The 13008-nt window shown below is 44.4% G+C and overlaps 3 protein-coding genes across 3 annotated transcripts; 2 read left to right on the top strand and 1 right to left on the bottom strand.

Annotated features, from left to right (window-relative positions):
• Window positions 1-33: 33 nt before the first annotated feature.
• LOC9662074 (probable magnesium transporter NIPA4) lies at window positions 34-2183 on the top strand. The gene is made up of 9 exons (XM_002982789.2): window positions 34-477; window positions 563-619; window positions 682-772; window positions 833-993; window positions 1053-1180; window positions 1238-1375; window positions 1443-1535; window positions 1603-1738; window positions 1791-2183. The coding sequence occupies exons 1-9, from the start codon at window positions 318-320 to the stop codon at window positions 1892-1894; spliced, it is 1068 nt and encodes a 355-aa protein (XP_002982835.2). The 5' UTR covers window positions 34-317; the 3' UTR covers window positions 1895-2183.
• A 55-nt stretch (window positions 2184-2238) lies between these two features.
• Window positions 2239-3972, bottom strand: LOC112350859 (pentatricopeptide repeat-containing protein At4g02750-like). The gene is made up of 2 exons (XM_024687831.1): window positions 3439-3972; window positions 2239-3309 (listed from the first exon to the last, which is right to left on the bottom strand). The coding sequence occupies exons 1-2, from the start codon at window positions 3970-3972 to the stop codon at window positions 2239-2241; spliced, it is 1605 nt and encodes a 534-aa protein (XP_024543599.1).
• Window positions 3973-6780: 2808 nt separating this feature from the next.
• On the top strand, window positions 6781-8330 carry LOC9661900 (probable 2-oxoglutarate-dependent dioxygenase ANS). Its single transcript, XM_002982788.2, has 4 exons — window positions 6781-7175; window positions 7255-7508; window positions 7580-7904; window positions 7983-8330. Exons 1-4 carry the CDS (start codon window positions 6951-6953, stop codon window positions 8244-8246), a joined length of 1068 nt encoding a protein of 355 aa, XP_002982834.1. The 5' UTR covers window positions 6781-6950; the 3' UTR covers window positions 8247-8330.
• Window positions 8331-13008: the final 4678 nt, after the last annotated feature.

The following is a 13008-nucleotide window of genomic DNA, read 5'->3' as shown; positions in this document are numbered from 1 at the left end:
TAAAATAATTCAACTCAGGGCATATTCGCAAGAACACATTTTAGGGACAGCGAAAGGGTCTGATCCAAGTTTTCTCTCTATCTTCGCTCGGCTTCCACGTCCTTGTCAAGAGCCCTAGCTCGCCACCGGCAGGAATTCGTCGATCCCGCGAGGCGCTGGGAAATGGAGCACTGGTAGGCGGTCGACCTAATTCTCGGGAAGGTGTGGCGCACGCCGAGAATGTATGTCAGCTGCGAGATTTTGAGCCGGATTGGATGCGCAAGGCCTTCTCCCAGCTCAGGGATCAGTGATTTGTAGCGCAGGGTCGCGGATTTTCGATGGCACAGGCTACTGCTGCGCAGGATCCAGCAATGGCCGTCACGACGGATAATCACAAGGGACTGGTGTTGGCTCTCTCATCCAGCCTCTTCATTGGAGCGAGTTTTATCATCAAGAAGAAAGGGCTTAAGAGAGCTGGTGCATCTGGAGTTCGTGCTGGTAGGCATGGTTTTAAATTCTTTTTTTTTTTTTTTTTTTTGTTGCAATGTCGTGCTCTAGTCACAGCTTTTTCGTGTTTTTGTAGGTGTTGGGGGCTACTCCTATCTGTATGAACCGCTTTGGTGGGCAGGCATGATCACAAGTAAGCTAGTTTGTCCAGGATGAAAATGCGAAATAACAAAGTTTGCTCACTTCTTTGAGCAGTGATATTTGGCGAGGTTGCAAACTTTGCAGCGTATGCGTTTGCTCCTGCGATACTTGTCACGCCTTTAGGAGCTTTGAGTATTATAGTAAGGTGAGTGGAGGATAAAGCGTGAAGATGGATTTCTTACAGTTTGAGGCTGTTTTTTTACAGTGCAGCATTGGCGCATGTCATTCTTAAGGAGAAGCTACATGTTCTGGGAATGCTCGGCTGTGCTCTTTGTGTCGTGGGTTCTACGACTATTGTCTTGCATGCTCCTGGGGAACGTGATATTGAATCGGTGAAGCAAGTTTGGGATCTAGCGAGCGAGCCTGGTAAATCTTTCCCTCCTTTCTAGGCCTTTGATTCATTAGTTTTTTGTTTCTTTCTCCAGCGTTTTTGCTGTATGCGACCTCTGTCGTAGCCGTGGTGTTGATTCTTATTTTCCTCTACGTACCTCAGTATGGGCACACGCAGATACTGGTCTACATTGGTATCTGTTCGTTTATGGGATCACTGTCGGTAAGCGCTTTGGATGACAACAAGTTTGCTTTGGTCCTCATGGATTGATTCTATCAGGTGATGAGTGCCAAGGCTCTCGGGATTGCCCTCAAACTGACATTCGAAGGTATCAATCAATTAATGTATCCACAGACATGGGTGTTCGCAATGGTGCTTGCGACCTGTGTCATAACACAGATGAATTATCTGAACAGGGTAACTCGGTCATTTTCATTTCTTTCCTTGTTTCTTTGCCGTTGCTCATACAAGGTTTTCCTTGCAGGCGTTAGATACTTTTAATACTGCAGTTGTATCTCCCATTTACTATGTCATGTTTACCTCCTTGACAATCGTAGCTAGCGTCATCATGTTCAAGGTTCGTTCTTTCTGTTTACTACTTCGCCAAGGAACCACCATTTTTTATACTTATTTGGTTTGTCCAGGACTGGGACAGACAAACTCCTGCGCAAGTCGTCACTGAGCTTTGCGGCTTCGTCACCATTCTCGCTGGAACATACTTGCTCCACGTCACAAAGGATCACTGCGAACCAGTTCCAGCGCTACCTTCGTTCAAGGGAGGTATGACGACTGGATCTCTGGTTTTTTTTCCTTATCCAGGTTTGTCTTGCAGCCATTTACAATGGATTTCCCTCTGTCAAACGACCAGATGACGAAGAAATGTCAGAGCAAATCCCTCTCCGCCGGCAAGACTCCCACTCCTACAGATCCCCGTGATCCTGAATCGTTCTCATCTCCAAGTCTACAATATGTAAAAAGCTCGCAGTCTCGCAAAGCGATCATCTTTCCAGGCTTAAATTCTTCTTCGTCACATCGGAATAAAGAGGTCCCTGTCGTGCTGGTGGTGGGTGGTGATGGTGCTTGAAATTTATGTGAAGCGAAAGCTTTAATCCTGGAAAGATGGAAGCTGTAGAGGCCACTCAATTTTGAAACATCCAGACAAGAAAAGCTGTGCTTTGGCAGCCTTACAAAACTCAGCTCGTAAGAAAAAGTGGAATATCTAAAAGCTGTTTAGTTTAGTGATACTACACAAAACATAAAAGAAAACATTGTTAACTTATTTAACTTTTTTGCGGAGAGGCTACATTAGCAAGCAATACATAAGCAGCCGCGTTTCTAGGCTCGAGTGCCACAACACGAGAAGCAGCATTAGCTCCATACTTGAAGTCCTTGTAACTTCTACAAGCACCAAGAAGGCATGTCCACTCGAATACGTCTGGAACATAAGGCATGCTCTGGATCAAATCCTCCGCATCTCTGAGGTAACCAGCTCTCGCCAAGAGATCAACCATGCAAACCAAGTGCTGCCTCGTCGGCTCTTGCCCATGGTCAAAACTCATCGAAACAAAGCAGCTCCTGGCAGAGAAAACAGTCCCTGCATGAGTACAAGCAACCAAAACAGCGGCCAAGCATCTCTCGTCTGGCAGATCCACAAGGTTCCCAACGAAGAAGAGACTAAATGCCTCGTCCCAGTGCCTGTTCTCAGCGTAAGCGGCGACGAGTGAGCTCCACGAGCCCGAATCCCACTCGGGCAAACGATCATAGAGTGCTCTAGCTCGGTGGAGATGGCCATTGTGAGAGTAAGCAAAGATCATCGTGTTCCAGCATAGAAGATCCCGCTCAGGGATGCTACCAAATATTTCCCAACAATGACAGAGATGCCCGTGTTGAGCATAGGCAGCAAGCATCGAAGTCCAGGACACTAAATCTCTCTCGGGCATCTGGCTATAAGTGCACTCCGCCTCGCGGATATGCCCGTGTTGGGCATAAGCGGCAAGCATAGCGTTCCACGAAACGAGGTTGGGCTGCGGCATTCTCTCAAACAAGGATTTGGCTTCCTCCAGCCGCCACCTTTGTAGCAGGGCTGATATCATAGCATTCCAAGCTACAAGATCTTTTTGAGGCATCTCATTGAAGATATTTTTTACATCTTCCAGATCCCCTTGCTGGGCAGTCACCGACAGCACCAGATTCCACGACAGAAGGTTCCTGACTGGCATAGAGTCAAAGATTTTCTTGGTTGTCTCCGCTTGCCCGGCTCTAGTGTGAGCATTCAGCATAGCGTTCCACGTCACCACGTCCCGAAAAGGCATCGTGGCAAAGATACCCAAAGCGTATCCAAGATGCCCATTCTGGGCATATGCCGACAGTAGCGAGTTCCAGGAAACCACGTCCCACTGCGGCATGGAGTGAAATATCTTCTCACATTCCTCCAGCTGCCCGTTTCCTGAGAAAGCTACAAGCATAGACGTCCACGTCACCAGGTTGCGCTGTGGCATCTCGCAGAAAACCCGCTTTGCCTCCTCCAGATGCCCGTGCTGGGCGTACACGGAAATCAGGGCCGTCCACGCCACGAGATTCCGTTCCGGAATTTCGTGAAAGATCTGGACCGCTCTAGCCAAAGACCCATGTTGTGCATACCCCGCCAACAAAGAGCTCCACGAAATCACGTCCCTTTGGGGCATGCTCTCAAAAGTTGACGCCGCATATTGGAGATACCCGCTTTGGGCATATGCCGACAAGAGAGAGTTCCATGATACCACATCCGGCTTAGGGATTTGGAGGAACATCTTCTTTGTGGTTTCCACATCACCTTCGTCACTGTAGGCCGCCAGCATGGTGTTCCATGACACGGAATCCCTCCCGGGCATCTTGTCAAAAAGCTCTTTTCCTTCTTTAAGGCAGTCATTTCTGAAATACACTGACAGCATTAGATTCCATGAGAACATGTCCTTGACAGTAATGCTGTCGAATATCCGGCGTGCTTGCTCTGGTGATTTACATTTCCCATACATCTCGATCAGTTTGTTTGAAACAAAAGTATCTCTGTCTGGCTGAGAAGAATCTGGATGCTTGGATTGGGTTATAGAAAGATGGTGGCGCAGGCACCCTTGAGACATTCAGTTCATTTCCCTCAGTCTGATCACTATCTTTTAAGAATTATTATTGCTGTAATTTAGGGTTCTTTCCTTTTTGGTGCTGGCTCCTTTTCGAAATATTACAAAATAAACTAGAGATAATGATCCATTCTAAAAAAATAAATTAAGTTTAAGTTTCCTTCTTCCAGCGAAACGGTGCCTCGTGAGCGTCGAAGGGTACCAAAACAAGCATATCATATCTTCTACTGCACACACGACTTCGCTTTTGCAGATTTTACGAGTGGAAGAAAGATGGAAGCAAGAAGCAACCATATTATATCTACTTCCAGGACGAGCGCCCTCTTGTATTCGCCTGCCTCTACGACTCTTGGCAAGATGCCGAAGGTAATGAAATTTCCATCAAACTCGTGGGTGTGCTTATGTGCTCTATCAGGAGACACGCTCTTCACTTTCACCATTTTGACCGAGCGATTGGAATGATTCTAATAGAAGAATATTTTTTTCTGTTTGAAGACGATATAAATTGCCCAAAGAAAATAGAATTACTTCACATATAGGTGATTATGATATGATCATCTAAAATTCTTCTAATTGCATTGATGATATAGTTCTATTTTTTTTACTAATTTATTCGTAATTATTTTTATTAAGATTAAATTTTGCTAATTTTATTGTAGCTTTTCCATTTATAATTGAAAAATTGTTGAATCAGACAAAATTGAAGGATCTTATAAACCAAGATCATTAAAAGTTAAAGTCATAAGATTAACCATATCATCAAGAAAACTCAATAATAAAGCTTAATTGTAGATAGCATATGCTCAGAAGTTTGAAGGTAATTACATTATATATAGACAAAATGGAAATTCCAGATATTATATTTTCTAAGTATTTTTATGCCATATTGCCACGCAGTGGAGCTCGATCGAGCAGTGCCTTACATTCTCCTGGAGCTCCATAACCTTCTCGATCGGTAGGACCGTGGTGATCTCACCGCACTCCAGAGCCTCGTAGAATTCCCGGGCGCTTGTAGCTGATGTGGTACATTTTCCAGCAAGAAGACACTGATACAGAAACATTGGCGCGATCGAATTGAGCGAGATCTCCCTCACGATTCTTGGCGCCAGGCTCTTCGGTAGGGCTTGCCGCTGGACATCGTGGACGATGAATGGTAGCGCGATATGCACCCTAACGATCGTCCGCTCAATGTGTTCTTGGATCAGATCAAGAGCAGCAGCTCGGCCTCAACACGATTCAGTGATCTTCGGCGGGAAAATGGAGTTTTTAGGGTTATGGAGAACTGTGTTCTTGGAGGACACGAGCATAAGCGCCACCTTGATTTTTTGTCAGTTTTTCAGCAACTCGAGATTGACTATGTGATTGGCGAAAGCGAGTGGGTGCCAGGAAAACCTGGCCCTGCTGCAATTTTGAGGATGTTTGGTGTGACGCAGTAAGGTCAGTCTTTGTTTTTTCAATCTTTTACAGGGTGTTTTGATTGACCACCTCTAGGTTTGACCCTTGCTTTACAGACAAGAAAGCACGAACAGGAATAGCAAGACTCCCACTTTGTTACAAACATAGAGATCGTCCACAAGCGAAGCTTGATGTACTTCCAATCACAGAAAGCAAGGGCGTTCCTCAAGATTGTTGTTGCATTTCCAACAATGATTGCTTCCAGTAGAGTACTGAAACTAAGTACGCTTTTCCAAGCAGGAATTCTTGAATAAGGCATCACTTTGGAAGGCTTTGGTCATGACTACACGCCGACTTTCAACCGGCCAAATCGAGATTGATTGTCATTTTCATTGTAAAATATTGTGAAATGTTCAACACACTTTTCTTTGGGCTTTCTGATCCAGATACAACAAGATTGTCAGTCATAGTGCTACTGGCCAGTACTCCAAGCTTGCATCGTTTCATATCCGTTATTCAGGTGTGTATCTTTTACTTGCTCATCGATTCAATAAGTGAGGCCATTATGTAGATTTCAGATCTTGTGACAGTAGTCGTCCTATGGTTCCAAATGTGATGACGCTCAAATCTTGCCCTGCAATCAGAACATGTTTCACTACTCAACATTGCCATGTTTTCCACCTATAAAATAGAGGATATTGACAGTTGCACGATGCATGTGGCAAATTTCATCACACACCCAATACTAAACATCATCTATGTCATCATCCTTGTTCTTGAATGCAACATCCACATCTTTGTTTGGACAAGCAAGCACTATTTAACTAAATCATAGCAAGGGATTGGTCTCAAAATAATCAGTTTTGAAATCAAGGTGTAGGGAGAGACTAACTAGAGATGATAGTAATAATCTTTTATGTTTTTAATACATCTTTTGAGGTGTGCTAGATCGTGTTACAGATACACCATAACTGAATTATACTAATTTAACAATGTTGATGGTATTGCTTGTACAATCTTGTGCTTCCTCACCTTATACCTGTAAAGCTTGGCACTTTTGAATTCAGCATTTGGGATGACGTTGACAATGGTAAGTCAGACCATTGAGTACTCCCGATCGATCATTCCACCTCTCACTTTGATTTTTTATAAACCCACGTGCTATATATGTCTAACGTCGCGCACGTGTGGTTTTTTTTTTCTCCTTTTTGCGGCGAAATTTTAAAACCTCGGCTCATCCTAAGATTAAAGACCTAAAGTGTGAATAGTATCCCAAAATAACAAAAAAGAAAATATAAAACACGTGGTCATTTCCACCAATGAGAGTTTATTCGCTGGCATCATATCACTATCAATTCGCTTGCTCCTTCGCGCTCGCCCCTCTTCCTTTCTCTCTTTCTCTTCTCTCGTTCACATCTCTCTTATAAAGACCTGGTATTCGTCTTTAAGAAGCTCCCAGAGATAAAGAGAAAGAGAGAGTGATGGCTTCAAAGCCCATCCAAGCTCTAATTGAGCAGCTGCAAATTCACCAATCTCTTCCACAAGAGTACGTGCAGCCTCAAAAGATCCAGATCCAAGCTGCCACCGGGGGCGCTCAAATTCCAGTGCTCGACTTGAGTGAATTCACGAGTAGCGCTGCTGCTGGTGGAAAGGAAGAATTCCTGCGAGAGCTGGATCAAGCTTGCCGGGAGTGGGGTGCTTTCCAGGTGAGCTCTCGATTTCCGTGCCTGGGAGTGAAAGTGATAAGAGCTAAAGTTTGTGTGTTTGGATTCTACTCCCTGGAAGGTGATCAACCATGGTGTTCCAAAGGATATCCTTCAAGGAATGCGAAACGCTGCAAAGCACTTCTACGACGTACCCGTGGAGGATAAGATGAAGTACTTTGTCACTGTGTTTGACGGCCGGCCCATGCGCTACTCCACTAGCTTTGATTCTTCTCGCGACGTCATCCTTGAGTGGAAGGACGTTCTCCGCATCCCCGCTGAAGCGTCAGCTCTGGAAGCTGATAGTGTCTGGCCAGCCAAAGAACACCTCCCAAGGTTAGACTCTTCCATTCCAATCCAAGAGCTTGGTCTTTCTGCCCTTGATAAGAAAAAAGACTCTTCTGTAGAGATGCTGTGAATTCGTATGGAGGGCGAATCAATGACTTCGTGTCCGTGTTACTGGAAGCTATGACCGAAAGCTTGGAGCTTCCGGCGGGATACCTGAACGAAGAGTTGGCGGGACGCGAGAGGATTCTAGCCATAAATTTTTACCCGCCGTGTCCGGATCCCAATCGGGCAATCGGGCTTGGAGCTCACTCCGACGCTACTGCTCTCACAGTCATCGTCCAGAACCAAGTCGATGGTCTCCAGTTGTTTCACAAGGACCATCAGTGGGTCACGGTGAAAATGCTTCCAGAGGCCCTTCTCGTGAACCTGGGTGATCAGCTCCAGGTATGTTGCAAAGATCTTGCTGCCCAAGAGTAGCAACTGTAGAGAGAACCTATCCAATCATTGGTTTTGTTTGTGTAGATCATAAGCAATGGAAGATACCATAGCGTGGAGCACCGGGCAGTGGTAAACAAGGAGAAGCTCCGGATTTCAGTCGCGACGCTCATTGGCCCAGCCAAATCATCGTCGATTGCTCCTGCTCCCCAGCTCGTCGACAAAACCCATCCAGCTCTCTACAAACCCGTGGTCTTCAAAGACTATTTGTTCAATTACATCAAACTCGGCCTCAATACGCGTGGAGCTCTTCAAACCATCGCCACTGCAAAAACAGAAGCCCAGAACTAGAAAATTAGGAGGTTTTCATATGGAACAGAAAATGCCCATGAATGGCATCTACTAAACATACATATCATTTAGCATTTTCGTGTCGGTGATGGATTCATGCGGTGATACATTCATGAAAGATTCATGCCGATGTTCCATGGAACAATCTGATCTTTTACGTTTTTCGATATAGACAAAGCGATAAGGCCCTGCAGCCGCTCTTTGAGTGGCTCAGATTTTCACTGGGCCCAATCGATTCCGGGCCTTCGATCAATTGGACGTTCATGATCTAAAACACTTAATTCAACATAATGACACGTGTTAAGAGCCATGTAGGATATTGCCACATCAGCAAAATACATTTGACCAGAATTCCCAATAATTCCATCCATTTTTTAGTTGTTGCTGTAGATTCATTAAATTAGTTCTGAAGAGCTAGTGATAAGGGGGGTACATGTGGGGTACATAGGAAAATTCTGGGTCCTATGTTTATATGCCTTTTTCAGGCAATTGGGGCTGGTCGACCTGGGCCCTGATTCCGGGCCCATGATCCTCAGGAGGAGCCTTGGCCGTACACATGGAAAAAAAGACAAATGTTAGGTGGGTACTTAAGGCAAATTAGGGTGAACTATAACTTAAAGCATGAAAACTAAACCCAAGACTGGAGAAGTCTTAAATTCTCACCAACTAGCAAAGGTGATAAAATGAGTTTTATGATAGTTGCTTCTACTTACCCCTTGGATGATCATGTTAAAAGCTTGGCAGCATTTAACTTTCCACAAATACTAACAGTTTGTCAACCAAAAAGTAGTGAAGATGGAAAGAAGTTCTTAAACTCAAAGTTTTTTTCAGCATCTTAACTTTTACTAGATAAAAGTAAAAGAATATTTCTATGTCAATTAGTTTTTGAAAGTTTAACTCTGTACATATTGTAGCAAGAAATAAACTGTAGAAAAGACCAAGATAAAATTTCAAGCATTAATCATTTAGGAATCATAGTTTGAAAATATTAGGGTAAGATAGATGAAGCACTTCAAGTCAGTTCAAAAGAATATTAAAAATTGGTCAAATTGCAATGAAAATTGATGCAACTAAAGACACAACATGCTAATGCTCAAAGGTGTTTGGAATAAATGTATTTTTTTCATTTGTCATATTGTTTTTTTCACTCCTAGCACACTTTTAGATCATGAACACAGCAAACAATAACAAACGGTAGAATCCAATCATTGGTTTTGTAAGTGATCATAAGCAATGGAAGATATCATAGCGTGGAGTACCGGGCAGTGGTAAACAAGGAGAAGCTCCGGATTTCAGTCGCGACGCTCATGGGCCCAGCCAAATCGTTGCCGATTGCTCCTTCCCCCCAGCTCGTCCCATCCAGCTCTCTACAAACCCGTCGTCTTCAAGGACTATTTGCTCAATTACATCAAGCTCGGCCTAAACACGCGTGGAGCGCTTCAAACTATCGCCACTGCAAAAACAGAAGCCCAGATCTAGAAAACTAAGTGGTTTTCTTAAGGCACATCAAATGCTCATGTATAGCATCTACTATACATGCATACCATTTAGCATTTTCGGTGATGGATTCATGCAGTGATAGATTCATGTGGAAAAGATTGTCAATGTTGAAGAATCCAATCCTCCACAAAGCGATAAAGCCCCGCAGCAATGACATGCCAAGTTGGTCTCAGTTCGAAAGTTTATTCTGACACGTCATTATCCAGCCCTACGTGGTTCTACGTGGCGTTGTGATCCAAATCAATATGGGACGTCATGCTCGCGGCATACTTTCGAAACATGAGAGGAATCTCGTCTCGTGGAACGCGATGCTCGCGGCATATGCCAAACCAGGGCTCGTCACAGAGGCCAAAAGCCTGTTTCACAAAATGCATTTAGCGGTTATGCTTGAAGCAAATGCCCAACACGGGCATTCTGAAAAAGTAAACACCATCTTTGACGGCATGGCGATTCACGGTCTCGTCTCATGGAGCGCGTTGCCCAGCGTTTATGCCAAGTACGGCAGCAACCCTTTACATCAGCGTAAGGAACAAAATGCCGTGTTGGAACCTTGTGTCATGGAATGCGGGCACTGGTGTCAAAGCCGCGAAGAATTGCAAAACATGGCCTCGTCGACGAAGCAAACGATGTCTTCTCACAAATGCTCGTTTGTGATCAAGTCTCGTGGAACTCAGCGTTTCACGAAAAAAGGCTTGGGCTTGGACGATCATGCTGCAGCGTTGAAGAAGCCAAATTATGTGCCTTTGTGATCATGTCTCGTGGAACTCAGAGTTTCACGAAAAAGGGCTTGGGCCTGGACGATCATGCTGCAGCGTTGCAGAAGCCAAAACTATGTGCCGCTCAAGAGCTTTATCTCCACAAACCTCCTGCTCTTCGTGCTTCCAACCCCGCTATGCCGAAGAAGCTCGAACGTCCCTATAACAAAAGCGCTGCCGACCATAGCTTAGCTTCGTGGACGATGGTTTCGCCCGCAATGCTCGCTGCAAATGCCACTTCCGGGCACATACATCGAGCAAAGAGGCTGTTCGATGCGATGCCCGAGCTGGATCTGGGGCCTGGACCGTGATGCTGGACATGCACGCCCAAAAAAGCAAGAAAGTGATTGTAATATAAAATTAGGGTCCACTTTTCGGACAAGATCCTGCACAATCACAAGCACATTGTACTATATTTTCGCTTTTAAGAAAAACTTTACCCACCATACCAAGTATCAATAAGTTCTGTCGGGAAATCCTGTTGAAGTGTTTGGCCGCATATGCATGTTGAGTATTGAAACATGTTCTGATTGCAGAGGAAGATTTGAGCGTACTGTCACAAGATCCCCAATCAACATAATGGCGTCACTTATTGAATCGAAGAGCAAATAAAAGATACGCACCTGAATAACGGATACGAAACGATGCAAGCTTGGAGCACTATGACTGACAATCTTGTTGTATCTGGGTCAGAAAGCACAAAGAAAAGTGTGTTGAACATATCACAATATTTCACAATGGAGATGACAAAGTCACAGTGTATCAATCTCGATTTGGCAGGTTGAAAGTCGGCGTGTAGTCATGACCAAAGCCTTCCAAAGTGATGCCTTATTCAAGAATTCCTGTCGTACCTCTACAGGAAGCAACCATTGTTGGAAGTGCAACAACAATATTGGGGAACGCCCTTGCTCTCTGTGATTGGAAATACATCAAGCTTCGCTTGTGGACCATCTCTATGTTTGTAACAAAGTGGGAGTCTTGCTGTTCCTGTTTGCTTCGCGCATTCATGTCTGTAAAGCTGATATAAATTCCTAGATGAGCCTATAAAAGATTGAAAAAGTAAAGACAGACCTTGCTGGTCATACCAAACATCCTCAAAAGTGCAGCAGGGCCAGGTCTTCCTGGCACCCACTCTTTCTCGCTTTCACCAATCACATAGTCAATCTCGAGTTGCTTAAAAGCAGACGAAAAAATCAAGGTAAGCCTTGACGTGGTTCTCCATTTTCCTAAAAACTCCCGAAGATCACTGAATCATGTTGAGGCCGAGATCGGCGGCCGAGCTGCTGCTCTTGATCTGAACCATTGAGCGACCGATCTTCAGGGAGCGTATGGCGCTACCATTCATCGTCCACGATGTCCAGCGGCATCCCCAGGCCAAGCCCTACCGAAGAACCCTGAGGGAGATCTCGCTCTCGGGCTCTCAATTTGATCGCGCCAATGTTTCTGTATCAGTGTCTTCTTGCTGGAAAATGTACCACATCAGCTACAAGCGCCCGGGAATTCTACGAGGCTCTGGAGCGCGGCGAGATCACCACGGTCCTCGAGGAGGTACCGATCGAGTTATGGAGCTCCTTGAGTGTAAATTTCCAGGACAATGTAAGGCGCTGCTCGATTGAGCTCCACCGCGCGGCTAGTAGCGGGAGCGGCACGCCGCGCGTCCTCCGGCAGGATCCCAGCAGGCAGATCCAGTTATCGACGCGAGCGGGATAGAGCATCGTCTCCACCACATCGATCGCATCCTAAGATATTTGTCCGGGAGGAGCAGCATTTGGCGTGAGAGATCGAGCACTCCTGACATTTGAACAATAACAGGAATATTCCAGTACAAGTTGACTTTAATCCTTGACTTGGACGGCACACTGATTGCAACGTCTCGACAAGCGGGACTACAATTGAACATCGATTTTGTGGTAGACTTTGATCCTCAAGAACAGCCCATCTTGGGATTGCTTCTGGATGATTTCCTCAGCAAACCATAGTAGCTTTTAAAGGTGTTGGTGTTCAGCCTGGGGAAAAGGGTGTATTTGGAGATTGTGCTAGCTAATGCTTTCACCATTTTGATATTTATCGTTATGGAGTGTTTGTAAGATAATTTTTTAATTAATTAAATTAAATACTGTAAAATTTATAGCTCGGGATATAAAAATAGGTTAACAAAAATGGATGGACCAGATTCAATCCTAAACGAACAGTCCATATGCTTTAGTACTATAATTAATAAATTACCTAGGTAGGTAATATATATATATGTATGTATGTATATATATATATGTGTGTGTCTATATATATATATAAATCTTACACCATTTTCCCCTTTGACAATAAATTAGGTGAAACATCTGGACCTTCTGTTAAGTGATTACAAATTACTAGAAAAATCTGAAGCTCTCATAAAACCACCAATAAAATTGTTAATAACCATAGCTAAAACAAAACTCAGAGTTATCGCATAAATATCAGTTGATTACAAAATCTTGATAAATCAATTGTAACTTCATATGCAACTA

This window comes from Selaginella moellendorffii, unplaced genomic scaffold, assembly GCF_000143415.4.
Source record: "Selaginella moellendorffii unplaced genomic scaffold, v1.0 SELMOscaffold_55, whole genome shotgun sequence".
Classification (NCBI taxonomy): domain Eukaryota; kingdom Viridiplantae; phylum Streptophyta; class Lycopodiopsida; order Selaginellales; family Selaginellaceae; genus Selaginella; species Selaginella moellendorffii.
The sequence above is the reverse complement of the archived record's forward strand: the minus strand, read 5'-3'. Positions and strand labels throughout refer to the sequence as shown.